This window comes from Panthera pardus, unplaced genomic scaffold (assembly GCF_024362965.1).
Source record: "Panthera pardus isolate Hobbes unplaced genomic scaffold, ASM2436296v1 HiC_scaffold_24, whole genome shotgun sequence".
NCBI classification, from domain to species: domain Eukaryota; kingdom Metazoa; phylum Chordata; class Mammalia; order Carnivora; family Felidae; genus Panthera; species Panthera pardus.
The window spans coordinates 38,717,517-38,740,891 of NW_026526810.1; the positions used below are offsets into that span (position 1 = coordinate 38,717,517).

Below are 23,375 nucleotides of genomic sequence, written 5' to 3' on the forward strand. Positions count from 1 at the left end.
GCACCTCAGGGTACTGAGATGAGGATTACGTGAGGATGTTTGGAAGGCACCTTGGATATGGTGAGTACTCATATGCCAACCATTCTTGTTTCCATGTGAAAAACTGCTCACTGAGCTGAGAACATTTAGCTTGCAAGCAGGTGTTCCCTGATTTTTAGTCTCTTCTCCTCAAACAGCCTTGTGGTTAGGGATGATTGGTCTTTGGTTAATCCCATTATCCTAGCCAAGTTTAGGAATGGACTTGTAACTCAATCTGGCCCGTGAGATAGGAGGGGATTTCTACTTTTGTTTCTCTGGATGCTGTCTTGTCTTAAGTGTGCTGCCTGGAACCACAGTAGCCAACTTTCTCTCAGCAAGCCAACATTAAGGATGGTAGAGAAGAGAAAAGAGAAAAAAAAAAAAACAACCCTCCTTCATCTTAATGACATTACTGAGCTGCTAAATCAACCATCCCTGAAGTCCACCCTACCTTAGAACTTACTTTTTTGTAAGACTGAAAAAAAAATTTTTTTTTGTTTTTAATGGAAGCCTATTTCATTCAGCTTCCCAAAGCATCATAATTAGTAGAAGCTGCACCGGAGGAGATTTGAGGTAGGAGTGATGGTATTTATGCAGTCATATTTATTGGGCACCTTGGAATGCAAAAATAAACAAGAGAAGCAGCTTCAAGCACTAGGAATGGGGGTTCTGGAAAGAAAGCAACTTGAACACATCCTGCCTCTTTCCTACTTGCAATTTAACCCATCTGCCTCTCCTGAGAAAAGCAGCTGCTGGGGCCTCCAGGAGGCAGACAAGGTCCGGAATGTGAGTGAGGCTCCAGGCTCTGGCAGAATCCTGACAGAGGACCCGAACAGGGGCCACAAGGAGGGGAGCAGGGGGAAGGTCCTTGTGAGTGTGCCTGGGCTCCCTGGTTCCTGAAGAGCTGAACAGATGGGCTGAGTTGCCTCCACCCCTGAGCTGCAGAGGTGAGAAGAGGAGGAAGGCTTCCTCCTAGTGCCTTCACCACATGACTGGAGGCCCATCTGCTGCTAAGCTTGGGCCAGGGGAGGCCGACACTACTGTTCCTTCTACTGCTTTGGGAATGCTGCCATTTAAGATATCCCAGGACATGGGACAGAGTCCCCAGGGAGCAAATAAAGAAAAAGATTCCTAATGTGGCCCAGCAGCCTAATGGAGAAGAATTACAAGGAGGACCCTCAGGACAGAAATAGCTGCTGGCATAGATAACTTGAACCAAAAGACTAAGAGAAGTTAAGGAGATTCAAGTGCCCCCCTACCACACACACACCCCACACTGGTTTTTCTGAGACCAAAACTGATTTTGATGTCAAAATTTCAGGAGACGAATTGAAGGAGAAAGAGGTCACAATGGATGTCTGAATTAGTGTTCTGGAAGATAAGAGAAAGATACACCTAAAGGCACAGAGCAAAAATACACAGATATAAATCAAAAGATGGATAGAAATCCAAAAGGAGAGTGGGGGTGTGATAGAAGAGGTGATCGATAATACAAGAAAAGTTTCTTAGCTGAAGAGAGACTTGCATCTCCCCAAGTTCCAGGAAGGGTTGATGATGAAAAGGCTCCTAAGCGTGTTATATCTTTGAGCTACAAGAAAGAGAAAAATCTTGTAAGTTTCCACAGAGAAGAACAAGTCTCCCCTCAAGGGGAGAGGACCATCCTACCATTGGACTGCTTATCCACAACACTGGAAGCTACAGTGTGAAAAACTGACCAGAGAAGAGGATGGTGTGGAAATTCACCAAAGCAAACCTCCTGTACCTTCAGTTCACTCAGTCCTGCAGATTAACCCACAAATAGGTTACCACTTGCTTCTACCTAGCAAATAAATTCAGAGTCAAAGTTTCCAGAAGACTGGGGAAAGGCCAGGGTAATATAAAATCTTAGGAGGATGGTAAAAGGGCTCATCACCCAATTCTGAGTGTATCTTCAGCACCTGGATACTCAAAGTGGAGAAGCCCGTTTCTCAGGCTGTTGAGTGAGGCTGGGCTCTCCACTCTGTAAGAGTATATTCTTTCTCCGAATTGATCACATCACCATCTGCCTTGACAACTTTTCTAAAAACAGTCTGGAACTAAAAATAATAAGCGAATCTCAGCAAATCTGGGCATCGGGGGTGGGTAGAAAGGAGGGAAGTGTTCCAAAGGTCTCATCTGGGGAGTGACTGTGGAACTGGTGGAGGAAGTGAAAGTATTCTAAAGTTTGGAGTGGAAGTGGGAGGGGGGGTACAGTATTTTGGTGGGAGAAATATACGTCTGGTTTTCATATGATGGTAAAGAAATATGTATCTGATTATGAGCAACGGGAAAGGGAGAGTAGCTGGAATAGACAGTGGAAATTCACAAGAGAAGTCCTAGTGACAAGCTGGAAAGGGAAAATGATATCAATTTGATCAACCTGCAAGAATAAATACAGTAAAAGGAGGAAATAATAAGCAAAACAAGTCACTAATAAGATGGTAGGAGTCATCTAATCGTTGCCCTAAATGTGAATGGACTGGATTTTCCCATTAAAAGTGAGAGACGGATTGAGCTAAAAATATAAATAAGCCCACTATGCACTATCTAGAAGAAAAACATCTGAAACAAAATTTTAAAGAAACAAAATATAAAGAAAGTTGAAAATAAAGGGATAGACAAAGATACCAGGCAAATACAATGAAAAAGAAAATAGGTATAGCAAAATTAATAGCAGACAAGGAAGAATTTAAGGTTAAAGGGACTCTAAGAGGAATATTACGTAACAATATAAAGCACATGTGCAAAATTAACATTAATAAACCTATTGTCTGGTATCAGACGATGTAGATACAAAGACAACTTAATAAAAATATTGTAGATTTCAAAACATTTTTTCAGAATCAGAATATACAAAAAATAAGGATATAGAAGAACGAAATAATACAATCAGCATATTCAATTTAACAGATAAACATATAACGTTATGTCCCTTAGGTAAAAAAACAGAATTTTTTTATCTATCCAAAAGAACGTTATAAAAATCGATTTGATTATGTGCCTGATCATGAAGAAAACCTTGCCAAATTTAGAAGTGAGAGATTTTTGTGGCCACATTTAATAAAATTAGAAATAAATAATTTAAGTGTCCAGAATAGCCTATTTATAAATTAAGGAATACTTTCCAGATAACTTCTGGAGCAAAGAGGAACATAGAACTAAAATTGCAAACTAGAAAAGCAATTGGAAAGGGAAATGCTTTGTATCAAGATCTGTACTCAGAGGAAAATTATTAAACTTACATACCATTATAATTAAAGAAGAGTAACTAAAAATAAAAGTCCTTGTTTTTCTATACAACAAGTTCTATGGAAAGAACAAAATTAAGCAAAAGAAAGTTTGAACAAGCAAGGACTATAAACAGAGTTGGGAGTGTGGATCTGTAAGCGAGGTGCCTAGGGCACAAAATTCGAGAAGACAAGGCTGTGCAACCGCCTGCACCTGAGGCACCTCACTCTTTTTTTTTTTTTTTTTCTTTAAGTTCATTTATTTATTTTGAGAGCGGGAGGGGCAGAGAGAGAGGGAGACAAAGAGAATCCCAAGCAGGCTCCACACTGCCAGTTCAGAGCGCAACGCGGGAGGGACCCCATCTCACAAACCATGAGATCATTAGATCATGACCTGAGCCTAAACCAAGAGTCAAAAGCTCCAGCTCCACCAACTGAGCCCCTCAGGCGCCCCTCAGGCACTTCACTGTTAAGGAAGCACTCACTCCCAGGGTCACACACAGTGAGGGGGGCAGGCACCTGAACAATCTTGCCTTTTTGGATTTTGTAACAAAGATGCCTTGCTTGCCTCACTCTAGTCCTGGCCCTGACTGAAAGTAACAGCTTCCTTTTTAGGGAGAAAAGAAAGCATTGGCCTGTATTTCTATTCCTTTCTTTTTTAAATTAACTAAACTCGTAATAACGTGGATGTAATTTATGCTTGTTCTTGTGACCTTTTAATTTTACTAATTTTATTCCAGCCTAGAAGAGAGTAGAGTCAGAAGAGATCTTATGTAGTCCATTAGGTGTTTTTTTTTTTTTTCTAAAAACTATTTTTTGTTTTTTTAAAGTGCATTAGGTCTCTTATCTTACTTTGTGTTCCTAAATTGATGGGCCTAGTTTACGGGCCTACCCACATCAGTGTATGTCATTGTTAAAAAATAATAATAATAATAAGACTCATTGTACCTCTTATTCCATTAGGATTTCAGGATATAAGGTAGGACACAAACAAGTGGTGGGTGATGTTCAGAGAGCATCAGCCATGCAGTGGATGAACCCACCAGTCACCCAGCAATTGCAAGAACTTAGAATTACTCCAAATGTGTGTTCTAAAAAGACAGTCCAGATATTTAAACACAGTAAAACCTTGCAGTGCAAGTAATCTGTTCTGTGAGTGTTCTACAAGATAAGTAACATTTCTAATATATTTTAACTTGAAGGGGCGCCTGGGTGGCTCAGCTGGTTGAAAATCCAACTTCGGCTCAGGTCATGATCTCACAGCTCATGAGTTCTTGCCCCATGTCGGGCTCTGTGCTGACAGCTCAGAGCCTGGAGCCTGCTTCATTTTCTGTCTCCATCTCTCTCTCTGCCCCTCCCCCACACTCTCTCTCTCTCTCTCTCTCTCTCTCTCTCTCTCTTTCTCAAAAATAAATAAACATTAAAAAAACATGAATTTTAACTTGATAAATGAGCGATGTCTTGCCATACGAGTAGTAGGCCACGCTGAATGTCACATGATCACATCTGAGCAAATGGTTCTTGAAATTTGCTTTGGCATACAAGTGTTTTGGATTACTAGCATGTTTCTGGAATGAATTATGCTTGCAAACCAAGGTTTTACTGATATTTGTAAGGAGTATCTCTAGATCTTGGGAGGAATATTATCATTCTCTAACATAGTTTCTCTTTACAATTAGCTAACTTCACTTTATAGTCTATTGGTTCCCCCCTCCCATTTTTTTCCTTTGGTGGATTATATCTAAGTTTAATGCTGGACAGAGCACTACATAGCATTCCTGTGACTTACTCTTATTTTCTGTGAAAAATGTGTGCATTTGCTCAGTTACCTCAGGCAGAATTATTTGAATTTCAGAGTTTAGTTTGGGATTTTTTCCTGTGCTTTAGTGTTATGCCTTCATTTACTCATTATTGTGATCATATATAACTTTGTACTTCTCTTTCTTGAAGGTATTTTGCAAAAATAATTTTAATAAATGTTACATGCAATAAACAAGTAAAAGCTGAAAACCTAAGAATTTTACTTGCAAAAGCACAAGGACCAGATGGTTTCACAGCTGAGTTTTTCTCTAATTAAAAAAATAAAAAGATCATCACAATCTTATCTAAACTATTCAAGACCATATATTAAAGCTGTAAAGTATCACAGCATGAAAATGATAGTACCAAAAAAAAAATGTAGATCAGTTTCACTTATGAAAACAAAGGCAAAATTCTAAATAAACTTTTAGCAAGTCAAGTCCAGCAATGCTATGAAAAAATGCACTGTACCCAAGGAGGGTTTAATCCAAGAACGCAAGTAGGAGCCAGTGTCAAGAAGTCTATGAGCATAATTTATTTTCTGAATAAACTAAAGAAGACAGTCTTTATATTACTAAGGCATTTCCTAAATTTCCACAGCCATTTATAATAAAAATAGAAGAAAACCACCTAAATACAATAAAGTTTACTTTCCGAAATAAAAAAAAAAGATGTATTATAAAGGCAAAACATTAAAACTGTTAATATCGATAACGAAACAGTAGGTGCCCATTATTAGCATTTTTAGTTAGGATTGTCTTGGAAGTTCTGAAAAAAATCAGTAAAGTGAGAAAAATAAAACATTGAACATATATTGTCTTTTTGGTGATGAAGTGATTGTATACTATGAGATGGGGGTAAGAAAAAAACCAAATAGACTTAGTAAGATAGTTTGGTAAAGTAGACAAATATGGAATAAATAAAATCCAAAGCTGTTCCATACACTAATAACCATCATTAAATAGAAAGGGAATGAGCAATTCTGTTCTAAATAATGATAAAAAATTAAAATACTTAGGAATAAATGAAAACTAAAAAACTATAAAATCTTATTGAAGGACGTGAAACAAGATTTGAGCAAATGGAAAACATACTACACTCATGAATGAGAAGGCCTCATATAACAAAATTCTCCCCGTGCTAATTTCTATATTTCATATGATTCCCAGTTAGAACATTAACAGAGATTTGGAGAGAACTGGATAAAATTACCAGGAAATCAATGTTATAAAAGTAATGTTAGACGTTTTAACCTAAACAAAATTTCAACAGCTGTATGGCAAAGGACACTGTCATTAAAACCAATAGAGGAACAGCTTTGGAAAAACATTTGCAAAGAAGCTGAAAGATAAAGGGTTAACATATTTCATAAGACATAGTTTTTACCAACCGATAAGAAAAAGACAAGTATTCTAATGGCAAATGAGGTTTGAACTTTTAATTCACAGAAGAGCAAATCCAATAAGCATCTGGGAAGATTCTCAAACACAGTAGTAGGTAGGACAATGTAGAATAATGTAACAATGAGGTCACCACTTACACTCATCAGACAAGCAAAAACTAGAATAAGGTATAAATATTTCTGCCTGGAAGAAGGTGGGGAAAGGATAGGTGCTCATACATTGCTGGTGCAGCTGCACAATATGGCAGTGTTTTGGGAAAACAACATGGCAACATCTATAAAATTAAAAAAAATCATTTGATTAGCAATCCCACTGCTAGAAATATTTCCCTTAAATAGGTATGTATAGGATATGATGCTAAACACAGCATTTTTCAGAGTGGCAAAAAACTGGAAGCAAAGTGAAGGCACTTTGGTACAAGACTAATTGAATACATTAAGATGCCACTACAACGTGGAATATTATGCAGTCATCAAAAATAACGAAAGCTGTACCCATTGAATACCTAGAGAGATTTCAGGAGGAAAATCGATTTGTTGAAAAGAATATATAATATCATTTCATTTTTGTAAAATAGCGACATCTCCCTTCTACATGAGAATGTGGATGTGTGTTTGGGCATATGACTATAGACCAATTTCACTGACACCTCTAGTTACTAATGTGGACTGGGAGACAAGGCACTGGCCCAAGCAAGAAGAGGAGGAAAATACTGTAGTAACTTCTCTAGCATGTGTAATTCTACCTGTATAGTAATGAGGAAAAAGATCTGCATCTCCTGCCTTATAGGGATACTAATAATATCTCATTAGCTAAAAAATAAAAAATAAAAGTAAGTTGCAGAGTAATCTATAATCTGATTTTCTTTTGGTGAAAATCACAGACAATCAAAACCCTGGGCAAGTATAAATGCTTGCAGATGTTCAAAGGAGTAAGGTGAGAGGCTGTTCCTAGCTCACTGGGGCCAGGGGGTAAGGGGATGCAAGGAGATGATTAGTTTTTCTTCTGTGCATCTCCGCATTGTTTCATTTGTTGCTTTCATGGTTTTGTGAAACATCTTAAAAATGAAATTTAAAACAACCACGTAAACAAAACCCAAGGACACCTTATAGCTTCTGCCCTTTCGTGCTCACAGTCTCATACAGACTGTCATCAGCTATTTGGGGCATTAATTTTGTCTCTATGGCTTCCAGGGAAGAAACTGAGGAGAGGAAGTTATGGGCAATCAGATTTCCTCTCTGCAAGGGTAGGGACCTCTGCTCAGGGCAGGTGCTCAGCCACAGGTGTGATGTTCCCCCAAAAGGAAGGTTTTGGATGAGGTCAGTGTTGTCCCAAATGTTCTGATGAGAAGAATTACCCAGAGAACTTGTAAAAATAAAAATCTCTGGGATCTGTGCTCGCCCTGCTGAATTAGAATCTCCACGGGAGGGGGTCTGGGAAGCAGTGTTTTCATCTGCACCCAGGTGATGCGTAACACCAGACAAGGGTGGGGAACACTGGTCTGCGTTCCTACGTTTGTGCTGACAGTGGGACCTGGAGACCAGCAATGGCATCACCTGGGAGCTTGCTGGAAATGCAGGATCTCGGGCTCCATGGCAGACTTACTGAGTCAGAAATGGCACTCGACAAGGTCCCCATGCACAGTACGGTCTGAGAAGCCCTGCTCCAGATGATCTTTAGGGTCACTCGCAACTCTAACTTATGTGGCATGAAGAGAGCTCTCGGTCTCTAGAAAACCCTTTTTGTGACAGACACAGATGAAAAGTAAAAATGTAGTCAAGGAACACAAGGGCTTTTAATGAACTGACAGGCAGAGGCTGAGCCAGGCTGAGAGGGGGCTAGTAGGTGGGAAGCGATGGGGGTGTCCTTGAGGTGGGCCGGGAAGCCAGGCCCGACACCAACCTGGCTGTGTGCTTGATTGTAACGAGGAAGCTATGAACTCTATTGTGAATGGATGCACTGGTTGGAGTTCACAGTTTGCTCAGAAAGATAAGACTTACCTCTAAAAAGATGACCATCACTTGTGGGTTCAACACGTATTTGCAAGATGGCAACTCTGTGCCACAGTGGGCTGGGCACTTCAAATAAAGCAGCCGAGGGGCGCCTGGGTGGCGCAGTCGGTTAAGCGTCCGACTTCAGCCAGGTCACGATCTCACGGTCCGTGAGTTCGAGCCCCGCGTCGGGCTCTGGGCTGATGGCTCGGAGCCTGGAGCCTGTTTCCGATTCTGTGTCTCCCTCTCTCTCTGCCCCTCCGCCGTTCATGCTCTCTCTCTCTGTCCCAAAAATAAAATAAACGTTGAAAAAAAAAAAAAAAAAACAAAACAAATAAAGCAGCCGACAGCTAGAAACTCTCCCTGACGTCATAGAGCTTCACTTCCTGTGGGGGAGGAGAGACATTGAATAATCGGTCCCACAAATTGCCGGATCAAGGGTGAGGTGGTGGCCCTGGGTACACAGTTTAAGAGGGGCTCCAGAAACTGTTATGAAAATAAGTAATATTTTAATGCAATATATATATATTATATGTATAATGCAATATATATATAATGCAATATATATAATGCATATATATAATATACATGTATATTATATATATATATATATATATATATATATATATATATATATGGTTTATCTTTAAGAGAGAGAGAGAGCAAGTATGAGCAGGGGAGGGGCAGAGAGAGGGGGAGAGAGAGGATTTGAAGTGGGCTGTGCAATGACAGCAGAAAGCCCAATGCGGGGCTCGAACTCACAAACCATGAGATCATGACCTGAGCCGAAGTCAGACGCTCAACCAACCGAGCCACCCAGCTGCCCCTAATACAATATATTTAAAAGATCGAAATCAATGGAAAAAGAAAAACCTATGATGAATAAAATATCAGAGTTTTATATAAAGACAGGATCAGTATTACCGATTTCTCATTTTGGTCATGGCTCCACGGATTTACCAGAATAAAAAGACGTTAAGAGTATGTAGAGCAGGGTAAGCTGGTAGAGGCTGGTGGAGGGTGGGGTCATCCTTGTTAAATTGTCCCTGATGCAGTAACACTGGAAGCATGCACGTGAGAGCCTGGAAGAGGAGGGGGTGTGGGCAGCAGAATAAGTGAAGGCCCAGAGGCAGGAGGGAGCTTTTGCATTTTTGAGGGAACTGAAAAGTGGCCCGAGTGTCTAGACTGACAGTTCTCAAACGTTGTGCATGTTAGAAACACCTGGAAAGGTTTTAAGTCTTGATGCGGGGTGTTGCCCAGACCAAGTGAATGGAAATCTCGAGGGCAGATAGATGGGTGCTTCTGGGGCAGTTCCAATGTGTGGGCTGGGTTGGGACTTGGTGGATGACAATGGAGTGAACTTGGGCGAGGAGACTGATGGGAGGGAAGAGCAGGGCTTGGTGAGAGGCCTTGGAGCTCAGGGTAATGATTTGGGACTTTTTCCTTTGAAGGGCTTTATGCAGGACGATAGGATCTGACCTTCTTTTTTTCCCTCTTTTTTAAGACTTGCCCTAGTTGCTGCGATGAGAATGGATTGAAAGAGAAGAGTGGATGCAGCAGGAAGAGGTGGGAAGTTGTTGAAAACGTCCAGGATGGGGAGTGGTGGCGGAGGCTGGAATGATGGCAGCCATGGTGCAGAGATGAGGACACGTTGCTGAAGGCTTTGGCGACTGTTCAATAGCATGGGGGCCCAGAGAAGAGGAAACATTGTAGATGACATGTCCCCCTTTCCCCCATGTGAGACATCAGCAGTTGAGGCATGGTGAGGACATTCAGAGCAGGGAGCCTGGAGACCTGCGGATTTGGGAGGGAAGAGAGGTTCAGTTTGGAACATTCTGGGCTTGTGAGACGTGGGGCCCTGCTATGTGGGCAACTGCATCTCAGGGGAGAGCCCCACCCTGGAGCCGCAAGGTGGGAATGGTTGGCCGACGACATGGTCAACGACAAAGCCAGCAGAGTGGCTGAGGATGCCCAAGGAGAGAGCACTGAGGGAGTAGAGGACGCTCAGCCCCTGGGAGAGCCAACCTGGAGAGGTTGAGCAGAGGGCAAGGAGACCGAGGAGGAGCCACAGAGGCTGAATGGGATGGAATGACGGAGGAGGACCAAGGCAGCCACAGCGGGCACTCAAGAGACAAGAAAGATCCCCGAGGGCTGGGCTGACCTAGCAAGTAACTGGTGAGAATAACCGGGCCTGGATAAGATGCCTTTTGGCAGGGAGGAGGGAACTGGAGAAAGAGGAGAAGAGTGGGGAGGAGGTATAAGAAAAGACAGAGATGGGAAAAGGATGGGGTGTTTGGCAGCTGGGACTCCAGGAGAAGTATGTAGCATCCTGTAAGGTTAGCAGGTAGATGGCGACTCTTGGGATTGCCTTCTTTTTCTTGCCCTTGCTTGTCTCTGTCTCCCATCCATCTGACTCTCCTCTCATCCGGCTCCGTGGGGGAGCAGGCAGTGCCCGGGGCTGCTCGCCTTCTTGCTTTGCCGCCCAGGGATGTGCAACTACAGTCAAAGCTTTCACAATATTTGCAGCAGCGTTATGAAGGTGAACGCTGAGGACGGTCGGCTTTGCTCTGGAGGAGAGAGCATTCATTTCGAGTTGAATGGAGCGCTTGTTTCTTCCTCTCTGACTTCACGCACCTCCGAGAGCCCAGCTGCAGTGTAATTGACGCCCCTCCGTTTCTTTCCTTGTGCTCTCTTAGAAGTAAAAGCACAAACAGGCTTTTGCCTGAAAGGCAGGATGCCAGCGTTATCTTTCCTGAGTGGGCTCATAAATACAGATTCTTTGGAGAGAGGTGCGTATAATCAGTGCACGAGCCAGCATTTTGCATGTGCGATGAACAGATGTGGCTGCATTATTCAGTCTCCCTATTTGACTTTCCTACGAAGACGTACTTCAGAAAATGGGATGTCGACGAACACATCTTCCCAAGTGAAAACAACCCATGCCAAGAGGAGTTTCGAATGTTCCAGTTAACCATTTGTCATGCTGGTTCCTTATTGACTTCTCTGCCTCAAATGTTGTGACGTGCCGTGTCAGTTCAAGTTTTCCTTCTAAAGATGAAATAATTTCTAATTGTATTTTGTGTGAAACGACATTCACACCGAAATGCATCACACTGTAGTAGACAAATGTTGGTTTTGACTCCGCGTTTTATCTTCTTTTTTTTCCCCTATCGCACAACGTGACATCCATACTAAAAGGGAGTGCATAACATACATAGGTACGGTTTAAAAAATGGTTTTAAAAATGAACACCTGGCATTACCACCCGAGTGACAAGTACCGTCTTGGTGGCCCCTGGAACGCTGGTGGTCACTTCCTGCTTCCTTAGAGGTACCATGGTGGTGGTGTTGTGGCAGTGGTGTTACTGCTTTTAACCTAGGATTTTATCACTTATGTATTCATCTCTAACAATATAGTTTAGTCTTGCTTGTATTATACTATATATATATATATATATGTATGTATATATGTATATATATATGTATATATATATATATATATATATATATATATATATTATGCCTTTGTGTGAATACACAAACCCATGAGTGCTCCCTTAAATTTTGCACCCTGGGTGCCTCACTGATTATCATCCCCCTAGGGTCAGCCCTGTTCCTGTTGTGTATGTAGCTTTGGTTCATCTTTGTCACTCCCGGTTAGCATTCCATTATATACCACAGAATATACCACAGAATATATATATATATACCACATATATATACCACAGAATATATAAAATACCATTATATACCACAGAATATACCACAGTTCTTTTACGTGTCACCCTGGCAGACATTTGGGCTGTTTCTGGTCGTCAAGACTTCAGGCTGATAGGAGTTTTCTTTTCCGTGCTTCCTGGCATGCATGTGCATAGGCTCGGTAGGGTTTATAGCCGAGAGTGTTTTCGTGTTGTTTTTAAAAAGTGATATTTTAAATTCCTTCTGGTTCACTAAATGATAATACATGCCAATTCAATGCAAATGTAAATCTTGGTATTTTATTGTAAATCTTGGTATTTAAAAATTTTTTTTAACGTTTACTTATTTTTGAGAGACAGAGTGTGAGCGGGGGGGAAGGGCAGAAAGAGAGGGAGACACTGAATCGGAAGCAGGCTCCAGGCTCCGAGCTGTCCGCACAGAGCCTGATGTGGGGCTCAAACTCACGAGCCGTGAGATCATGACCTGAGCCGAAGTCAGACGTTTAACTGACTGAGCCACCCAGGTGCCCCAAATCTTGGTATTTTAGACATGATGGGACATACTGTTCACTTTACTATCTATCATTTCTAGACACACACACAACACACTTCACTGAAAAGTGTGGTCAGGTGCTTTTGCAGGCAAGATTAGCATTCAGGACAGAAGGTGACATTGACCAAGCTGTTCTTCCCGCCCCCCTCCCCATCACCACACTCCTATCCTTTAGTCTTGTGGGTCTTTCCAAAGGAAATTAAAGTGAATCATACAAGACAATCTTAAAATTGATTGCATCAGAGGCAGATGTCTTTTAGGGATTTGTGTTTCACCAGCTCTGCTGTATCCTGCTCTGAGAAGAGCAGGCGAGTTATGAGCTGTGCAGAGCTGAGCCTGTGTGAATGTCAGGGAAGGTTGTTTAGTGTGCACAGTGTGTTCTCTGAGTTGCTTGAAGCACATACATATCCAAGTCCTGACATGTCTCGTATTTCCTTCCCATGCTTTGTGATGGAATTTGCTGGTTAAAGCATCATTCTTTCATTTACTGGACAGTTTGAAACTTGGTATCTAACTAACTCTTTGAGGTAAGTTTTCCCTTAGCTTTTGTTGTAAGCATTATTGAAAGAGAAAAATTGGACTTATTGCCATAGTAATTTAATTGTTAGAGTGACCAACTGTCCAGCTTTCATGCTATCATTATAGTTTTAGGAGAATTCTACTTTTACTGGTTTGAGTCAGTGAAATAATTGTATAATTTGTATGATGGCAGCTATTAGTTTAATTAGAATTTTTCTTTTAGTGAGATGAATTGTCTTAAAGGATGTGTACTTTGGGACATACGACTAGCGATTAATTGGAATTTCACTTTATTGAAGCATTAGTTTTGTAATGAAAAAGTACCTTTCCAGCATGGTTCAAAAAACGGATCAGAATAAACTAGGAAGGAAATATGGAAAATTTGACTTAACTGTAAAAGACATTGTAAATTAGGACAAAGAATCTAAAATGGCTCTTATTTGTACTTATATTTGCATATATTACTATTTAATCAGAGATCTAATCAGGAAATTTTTAGTTACAAATATTTGAATACAGTTACATAATATAATTTTATTCATTTACTTATCTTAATTTTTTAAAATGTTTGTTTTTGAGAAAGAGAGAGAGAAAGAAAATGAGAGAGTATGGGGGAGGGGCAGAGAGAGAGGGAGACAAAATCCCAAGCAGGCTCCGTGCCATCAGTTCAGAGCCCAATGTGGGGCTTGAACTCACGACCCGTGAGATCATGACCGGAGCCGAAAGAATCAGATGATTAACCATCTGGGTCACTCAGGTTCCCCCATAATAAAGTTTTTAAAAGCTCAGTTTAGAATAGTGAAACTGTACACCTCCTTTAAATCTAAACTTTATTTCAACTTTATGCAACATTGTTTATATAACTTGGGTTTCCAGATAAAGTAACCATTCCAGAGGAGGAATAAGATCATTTGTTTTTCACATTGGGTCTTCATTAAAGCTCATCTGATGTTTCCCTTCAGTTTTTTAGAGTTTCTGTTACATCTCACAAAGGTTTTCTCCTGGGTTGGTTGGAGTTGTAGGCCATCCGTGTTTTCGGAGCAAAATGTCATTCTGAACAGAAAACATAAAGCAAACAGAGCATCAGCTTTTAGATGGAGCTTATTGAAGTGTTTCATCCTTTGTAAATAAATACTCAATTTATGTAATGCATGCTGTTTTTAAAAAATTAGATTCTTATGTTCACAAATATTTTCATAACTTCAGAGAAAAACCAAACCCAAGTCTGTAAAAGCAATCAGTGTAAGGCTGCTTCCTAGAGCTCTGCACTGGGGTGATTTCAGCTCTGTGAGAACAGAAAGTCCTCGGGGCTGTTCTCCTTTTTTCTCCCCAACCACAGCACGTCAAAGATTTGAGGGTAACTATTGTTCCTTTCACTGCATTGCCCTTACTCCAGGGCAAACATTTGCAGTTCCTTCAACTGTTCCTCACAAGGCAGGCTTCTCTCCCCAGCCTTCTTTCTTTGGGTAGGCTCCAGGTTGCCAGTGCTGTTCTTAAAGGTCCCTGGGCATGAGGCCACTGTCACCAGCCTCTGCTGGGCTCAGCCCTGTAAGCCCAGCCCCTTTCTCTTATTGGTGCAGACACTGTGCAGCTCGAGAAGACATCGCTCTGTGTTTGGGGTCTCTCTTGGAGACCAACTGTTAGACTGCTCTGACTGTTCATTAGCTTGGCCTGAGATGCTGTTTGCTAACTTGTATCCATTAGGACGAAAGTGTCAATAGTCACAAAGAATTCTAGTTTATGGTTTTTCTTCTTTCTTTCTTTCTTTCTTTCTTTCTTTCTTTCTTTCTTTCTAATTTCTTTCTTTCTTTCTTTCTTTCTTTCTTTCTTTCTTTCTTTCTTTCTTTCTTTCTTTCTTTCTTTCTCTTTCCCTGCCTGCCTGCCTTCCTTCCTCTCTTTTTTTGAATTACATCTAAGGTCAAGTCTTCATTAAATCAGACTTTTATAATTAAAATAGTGTATAAGGCAGACGGAGAAGGACAAATACTGCATGGTATCACTTATATGTGGAATCCCCCCCCCCCCCCCAAAAAAAGTAAAAGTCATAGAAACAGTAGAAAAGTGATTCCCAGGGCTTGGAGGGAGGGGAGATAGGGAGAGGTTGGTGAAAGGGTACAAACTTTCAACTGTAAGATGAATAAGGTCTGAGGATCTAATGTAAAACACAGTGACTATAGTTGGTAACTCTGTACTATGTATGTGTTAGGTGATGAATGTGTTAGTTAACTGGATGGGGAGGATCCTTTCACATGTATACATATATCAAATCACACTGATGTACACTTTAAATATCTTAATTTTGTCAATTATATCTCAAGAAAGCTAAAATAAAGAGTATTATGAGTAATTTGTGAATGCAATTTTGAAAAATTCAAATGGTAAAGATATAAGTGAAGTCAAATATTAAAAGGTCCTCTTTGCCATCACCCTTCATCAATATCACTCTCCTCCACTTTCCTGGTTTGGCTTATGTATTTCCAGACCTGTTTCTATGCATTTATACATATATCAATGTTCATATGCAAACATAAATAATTCTTTTTTTTAATGTTTATTTATTTTTGACAGAGAGAGAGAGAGAGAGCGCGCAAGCATGAGCGGGGGAGGGGCAGAGAGAGAGGGAGACCCAGAATCCGAAGCAGGCTCCAGGCTCCGAGCTCTCAGCACAGAGCCCGACACAGGGCTCGAACTCACGGACTGTGAGATCATGACCTGAGCCAAAGTCGGACGCTCAACCGACTGAGCCACCCAGGTGTCCCAAACAGAAGAATTCTTAATAGAAGTGGGATTATAATGTATGTATTTTTGTCTGTAATGTATGTATGATGTATGGATTTTTCTGAAATTTTTCATTGTCATCAAGGAATGTACTTGGAGACCTGTTCATAACAATCCATATGAATCTATTTCATTCTTTTTCACTTCCTGCACGATATCCCATTGTATGGATATACCACCGCACATTATAGCCACTTTCCTGTTGATGGACATTGAGATTTTCCCAATGGTTTACCATTTACAGATAGTACTGCAATAGACATTTTTGTATCTATATATGTTTTGTGGATGTTTGGAGTATTTATCCAGGAGAGATACCTAGAGTTAAAATTCTGGGTCTTAGGTGTATTTAAAATTTTGATAATGTAAGCTCCATGAGACCGAAGGCTTTGTCTATTCTGTTCACTGCTGTATACCTAGCATAAAGTAGGTGCTCACTAAATGTTAGTCATTGAATGAAATACTCCTGCAGAAGCTCCATAATTTACATTCCCACGAATAGTGTATGAGAATGCCCGTTTCTCCACTCCTTTACCAACTCTGGATATTGTCTGTTTTTTAATTCCTGCCAAACTAATGGGTGACCAGTGCTAATTTCATTGATCTTTGTTTTGCATTTACATGATTACTGTGGAAATTGAACATTTTCTCATTATGTTCAGCCGATCACTTTTTATGTCCTGCTGTAGAATCAATGTTATCCGTCCTGTCTCTTCAACCACAATGGGCCCTTTCATCCCTGACTCTGTGTCTTTGGAAGAGAAAATCACCTCTCACCGAATTCCTCCCATGGAGGCACAGAGCGAGTTACTTAACCATTTTTTCCCCCTTGTAGTTAGCAGAGAGATTAAGAGCTATGAGGTTGAATATTTACACCCTGGCTCTGGGATTACGGATTGTGGAGGTGCTCAAAAATTGGTAGTTGTTATTAGTCTCACGAGACATATATTGTGAATTCCATTTATCACAGAAGAACTGAGTCAGAGCGGTGCAGTCGGTGTCTGAGGCTACACAGGTGGCGACCAGCAAGTGGAATTTGAGCTTAGGACTGGCAGAAGTGGGTCAGTGGATTCTGCCTACATTACTGCTTTGCTCGCTGCCTGTCTCTCCGGGAATGCCTCCTGGCCTCCCCAAAGCCTGTTGTAGCACAGCACCCCTGACCCGATGTCTTTCTTCTAGGCTTCCTAGACCATGCAATACTAGACCTTCACTTACACAAAGTGTGGTCCGTGTGCCAGCAACATCAGCAGCACCTGGGAGCTTGTTACAGATGCAGAATTTCAGGCCCCGCCCAACCTGCATTTTAATTGCATTTCAACACGATTCCCAGATGATTCCTGTGCACATTAAGGCTTGAGAAGCACTGGGATGGAGCGTGTTATTAGTAAAATTAATGCGTCTTGTTTTCCTAATTAGGCCCTGGAATTTCTTTATACAGAGTTACAGCTCAGATTGTTTTGCTTTCCCCTAATGGCACCTCATAGTGTGAAGATACACAGGGAGGCACTGAGTACTTGCAACTTAAAAAACAATGGGTCCCACAACCCCTTCTCTTTGTCCAGCATGTACCTCTTACAGCTCCAAGGAAGGGTTTGATATGCATGTATATTAATGTCCAGCCCTGCAACTCTGCTGGCTTAGACTAAGGAAAGTCAAATTCATGGGGCCAAGATTAATAGAGGAAGGGACTGTTGGAAACAGTGCATGGGCAGTAAATAGGCAATGAATCAGACAAACCCTGAATCAGACCTGGGCCCAGACAATTAGCCCAAGCTGTGTAATGTCTATCTATGAGCCTCAGCTTCCTAATCTGCACAGCCAGTCCTACCCATTTCAGAGGGTCATTGGGAAGGTTACATGAGACTAACACTCTAGACTTAATTCTGTGCCCACCATGCGGTGGGAGCTCTGTAAACGCCATTCCCTTCCCTCTAGCCCTTTCCTTCTTTAGAACCGTGTGGGTAAGCACCAGTGAGAAGGTTGTGTTGTGTTTTATACAGCTTTTCAGGTCAAGTCACAGAGAATCGTCATGGTGAACAGCCACTAGAACTGAGGAATTACCATCTAGCTGAGAGAATGCGGGGAAGGGTGGTTTTCAGAAGTAGAGCTCTTCTAAAGGGCCAGAAAGTCATGCAAGAATAGCTAAGTGTATACGAGGAGAGAAACAGTTTAATTTTCTCAAATTGATCATGTGGAGAAATCTGTTGGCAGGCTGCAGAGTATGCTCTTAGTAATTGCCAGGATTTTGTATCCCAGGGAGATAAAATCTCAGAGCGCTGTTGTGTAAAGGACTCCGGGGCATAAATCTGCCATGGGACCGCTCCTGGCCATGAAGCCTGTGGGGGGAGGGAGGAATGTAGTTCAGAGGTGAGAGGCCTGCTGTTTTCCATCCCTACTGAGGACAAGCCAAAGAGAGAAATGGGCTTTCCAACAAAGGAAGGTGGGAGAGGAGAGACAAGTTTCCTGAATACAGTGGGGAGGAGGAGGAATGGTCTGGGGAAGGACAGAATTCTCCTTTCATGGAGAACTGCAGAACTATAGAAAAGCATGGTTGCCATGGCAAAATATGTTGGGCATCCCTCTGCTCTGCTGATAGGACTGAAGGCACAGCTGGACCACCCTTTCTTTCTTTTATGTCCTACTCTGTCCCCAACCCCTTATTGTCCCTGGGGACCTTGGGGCCAAGGGAGATGTTAAATCACACAGAGTAGCATTTCTTAAGGCTTACTCCATTAGTCCACATCAGAATTTCTTAGGGCTTTTATTAGCAAATGTGTGTCCTGGGTCCCTTCACAAACCGCCATAAATCAGGAGCTCTGGAGGGGGCTCCAGGAATTCTGCATATTTAATAAGCTTCCCACTGACTCTTTGGCACTCTAAGATTTGAAAGGCACCATCGCAGAATGAGATTTTGAGATTGTGATCTGTTACAAGCATTTCTCTGGGTGAACAATAAAAAGGAAATGTCACAACTTGGTCCTTGCCAAAGTACAGTCCTTGGACATCTCCTGGTGATTCACCTGCATGCTGAAGTTTGAAAAGCACTGCGCCACTGAGGTGGTTTCTCAAACTCCAGAGGCAGGTAGCTGTTAACCACAGGCAGTGGGAAGAGGCTGGACTGGGAGTCAGAAGACCTTGGTCCTTCCACCTATGGCTGTGTGAACTCAGGATGGTCATTTCACATTTCTGAGCATCTATAAGCCATCAGGAGGACATGATAATGCACACTTTATGATATAAATGTAAGTATTAATTACGGAAGTGCTGGTACATGCAGGTGCATGACAGGTGTCAGGGAAGGCTGTGTTTGCACTCACCGTTGCTGGGTTTCTCCCGCCTTGACTCTGATGGTCTTTGCAACAAGACCCGAGTAGAGGGGCCTTCTGCTCCATGGGATGATGGTTTGGACCGTGTTCCAGACATTGGTCCATACTGCGCCATTTTCCCACTTGAACTTGATCATGACCAGCTCACCGATATCCAAATCCAACGTGATAAGGAAGGAATAGGTTTTATTACTAGTAATTTCTTGATCCCTTGAAGATACAAAGGAAATCAGACCCAGTTTATCTGTAACAGCAAAGTCATGTTTGAGCACATGCAGGATATGTTAGGCTTGCCTGAGTGACTTAGGGAGGTCTTTTCTGTTGCTTTTCCCAAACTGGTGTTGGACAGACTATTTTTAGAAAAAGCAATGGTATGCGAGACTATTAATATTGGGAAAACCATGCTACATCCTATGTTAGGATATTTTTATTTATTTATTTATTTATTTATTTATTTATTTATTTAGAATATCCCAAGCAGTCTCCACTCTGTCAGCAAAAAACCTTATGTGGGGCTTAAACTCACAAACTGTGAGATCATGACCTGAGCCCAAATCAAGAGTCAGATACTTAACTGACTTAGCCACCCAGGGGCCACTGTGTTAGCATATTTAAAAGGCTCTGAGAGTTCTGACATAGTGAATCTGGTAACCTTCTTTAGCTCAGGTTTCCTAGCTTCAACACTAACACATCAGGAAAGAGAAGACAATGGGGCTTTGGCAATGACCTCGGGGCAGTTCAGCTCTCTGTGGGTTTAAGTAAAGCCACACCACACTCTTTATTTTCCCACTAGTGCTTTTTTTTCTCCCTATATGAATAGAAACAACAAAGTATAACAGTAACAGAAAACCACATGTTTAGGTGATGGACCAATTTGGAGCAAGATTTAAATGCAGGTCCTTAGATATCATTAGCAGCTTTACTCACTAATCTCCAAGACATTAACATGTCCCAACATTGACTGAGCAGCATGGAAAGCCACAGTGACTTCCCACTATCCACTATGGAGCTATTTCCCGGGAGAGATCTAGGACAGTGCAGAGGTAACCCTGGGTTTAGGGCGAGACCGATAGATGGAGGGTTCCCCTGCACGGCTCGCCATCGCTCTTCCTGCAGAATGTTGTCAAGAATTGTTCAGGAATCCATCTACCCTGCTCGGCTGTGAGCATACTAGGGCTAGGGTCCTCTACCTCTGGGGCATAGCACAAACACTTGCTGAACGATGGAATCAATGTGATTGATGATCAGAGATCCAAAGCTGGGGGCCATTTTCCAGACCTGAGGACTGTCCCTGGAGCAGGTGGAGTGTCACTTCCCAGGAAGACCCCATGCTGAGGGTGGAGATGCTGAGAAAAAGCAGCCTTTTTCTGGCCAGTGAAGCTGGTGAGCCTCTGAGGGAGGCATGAGGCCACTGTTTGCCTTGTGAGCAGGTGTGTAACAGGGCAAAGGACAGATGGGCAGGCTGGCAGTGCAGGCTGACCGAGATGGGAAATGTGTGCGAAGTTGAAACTAGTTTTATTTCTGTGTTACGGTTCTCAGAACTCACTGGAAAGGGACTCCGGGCCGTCCTGTGGACACCTGCTCCAGCCCTCCCTGCTCCTCCCTGCCCAGCTCTTCTTCCTGCACTGTGGATGGCTCTCACCACCTCCGGCTTCCCTCTCCACTCAGCTCACAGGGCAATGAACCATCGCAAACCCGGGTAGTTCCATCATAAAGCAATCTGCGGGGCTGGGCTCGGGGGTACGTCCCGTCTGAAAGATGTTTGGAACAGTCATATGAGCTGAGAAGAATAAGCTGTGTCCGGCCTGACCCTTGAAAAGCACAGGGTCCATCTAGACCCTGCGAGAAAAAGCAGCACGTCGTCACCAGAGACGGGGCTGCACCTTGTACTCACAGAGTGATGGTAATTTTCTGGTTTTCCTCTTTTGTTCCCAGGAGTGTCATAGTAAACGTTGGTTCTACTGGTTTCTCAAGTTGGTTGATGAACTGGATCTTGAACTGGTAATGATACACTGAAGTGAAAAGGTGGAGGGGGAAAAGGAGAGACAGAATTTAAGTGGATGTTTTAAATTAAAAATCTTATACTTTTAAAATTTAAAAATGCAGAGGGTAAAGTCTAGATGGGTTGATACCAACATTTTTTCCCCCTGGGTGGTGGGATTATGAATGCTTTATATATTTTTCTTTTTCTTTCTCTGTATTTGCTAAATGTCTACAGGGGACGTCTGGTGTATTTGTAATACAATAATCACTATCCAACAGAAGGCAGAATAGGAATCTGGTATACCTAGCATTCTCACCCATTTCTAGATACAATCCTGTTGGACTAGTCCCCTTTCAGAAATTGGTAGTTAGTATTTGTTAAGAGTCCCCTTTCATAAATTGAAGGATATTATCACCTTTCAGGCATCTGACAAAAGCGAGAGAATACACTGTCATTTTTTAGCTTTGCCTCTTGTTTGATGGGGTCACTTTTGGGGTGGACAGAGCTCTAATTAAGAAGCATATGCCCTAATGACCACATCTCTGTATTCTGGAACAGTTCCTGGGCACTAGCTCTGTGGGTGTCAAGGAGAACATTTTCTGATGGAAATAAGATAACTCTAGTTCTGGCACTTGGGCCTAAAATTTTTCCATCTTGTCAAATGCTCAGAAAGTCCTTCTACTGGGCTGTTTAGAGAGGGGAACTTATTTTACTCTTCTTTACCTAAATACAGTCTATATATAATTACTACAAGTACACTCCTTGCTATTAGATGGGTTCGTTAAACACTTCACAGGGCATCCTCTCATTTATTCGTCATAACAACCCTATGAAGTAGGTATTGTCATCATCGACCCCCTTTTATAAATAAGAAACCTGGGGCCCAAGAGGTGAAGGGACATGTTCAAGATCACATAGGAGAGTCTGACTCTTCACTTGGACCTACTGCTAAGGCTCCTAAGATGGCCTTGACTTCCCCTGCGTTGTCACAGCCGTCTATTGGGCTGTTTCTGAAATTAGCCTACCTCATTCCAAAATGGCTGGTTGCTGCTTGGACTTCTCTCTTTTGCTGTCCACATATTCTCTAAATACCTGTAGGGTTTTAGCTCCAACGTGGCAAACAGGTTTCATAGGGTATGCCAAGTCCACTTGATTGATAGGACTGCCCAGAGCCCTGTGTTGAGATGGGTTCTGAGGCTACACCCAGGTTCTTGGGAAGACTGGTGTCTGCCTTGGGCAAAGGAGAGGGATTTATGGCATGCTTGCTGTGTATTTGCCCTTCCTGTTCTAGGTAATAATTAATCCAGTAATCCTGATACAGTGCCTTCCACATAGTAGGTGTCTAATAAATTTTGTGGGATGAACACACTGACAGTTTGCTCTGGAGTAAAAAGAAGGGTATTCACATTAAGCAGGATGGAAGTCACCTGTGAGAATCCAACACCCGAGTTTCAAGCTGTGTTGTAGGAGAATTCCCACCGGAAAGCATAGATCGTGGCACTAGCCACTTGTTCATCCATCCCATGTATCCAGCGTGTGGAAATTCACCCTCTTTGTGAATCAACCTACTACCTGCCAAATGATGCATTTCTACCGGAAGTTGGTAGCTATGTGCAAACCTGGCAGCAGCTCATGGTGTGTTTGCCAACACCCCAGCTGCGGTGTCCTGGTTTGCCTGTATTGCTGGGATTCTGGGTTATTTACCCAACCCACCCCTTTGACATAAATCAACCTTCTCATTTGGTCTTGCGGTGGATTAGCTTATGTTCCTGGGGTTATCTCTAGGGTTTGCTCTGAAGCACCAAAGTTTATTCATGTATTTTTATGTTCCCAGCAAGAACCAAACACTAACAGTTGATTTATAGGCCATGAAGTTTTCTGCTTTAGGTAGGAGCCAGCTTGGGCATCATCTGGCCTCTTGGACAGCGCCCCGTGCATAATAGGTGCTCAGGTCCTTAAGCTCAGATCCTTAAGCATGGGATAAAGTAGTTTGATGCTCTCAGGACTAGGAGGCTGTGGGTGAGAAATAGGAGAAAGGCTCTGGGCCCAGGTTCCAGAAAG

General features: G+C 42.2%; 1 protein-coding gene across 1 annotated transcript in view; it reads right to left on the reverse strand.

Annotated features, from left to right (window-relative positions):
* Positions 1-14,039: 14,039 nt before the first annotated feature.
* The window catches only part of LIPC (lipase C, hepatic type), a 138,828-nt gene continuing 129,492 nt past the window's right edge, over positions 14,040-23,375 (reverse strand). Inside the window, exons 7-9 of the mRNA XM_019441968.2 lie at positions 21,225-21,342; positions 19,322-19,540; positions 14,040-14,279 (exon numbers count right to left, since the gene is read on the reverse strand). Of these exons, the coding sequence (XP_019297513.2) occupies positions 14,168-14,279; positions 19,322-19,540; positions 21,225-21,342 (449 nt within the window). The 3' untranslated portion in view covers positions 14,040-14,167. The remainder of the gene's footprint in view (positions 14,280-19,321; positions 19,541-21,224; positions 21,343-23,375) is intronic.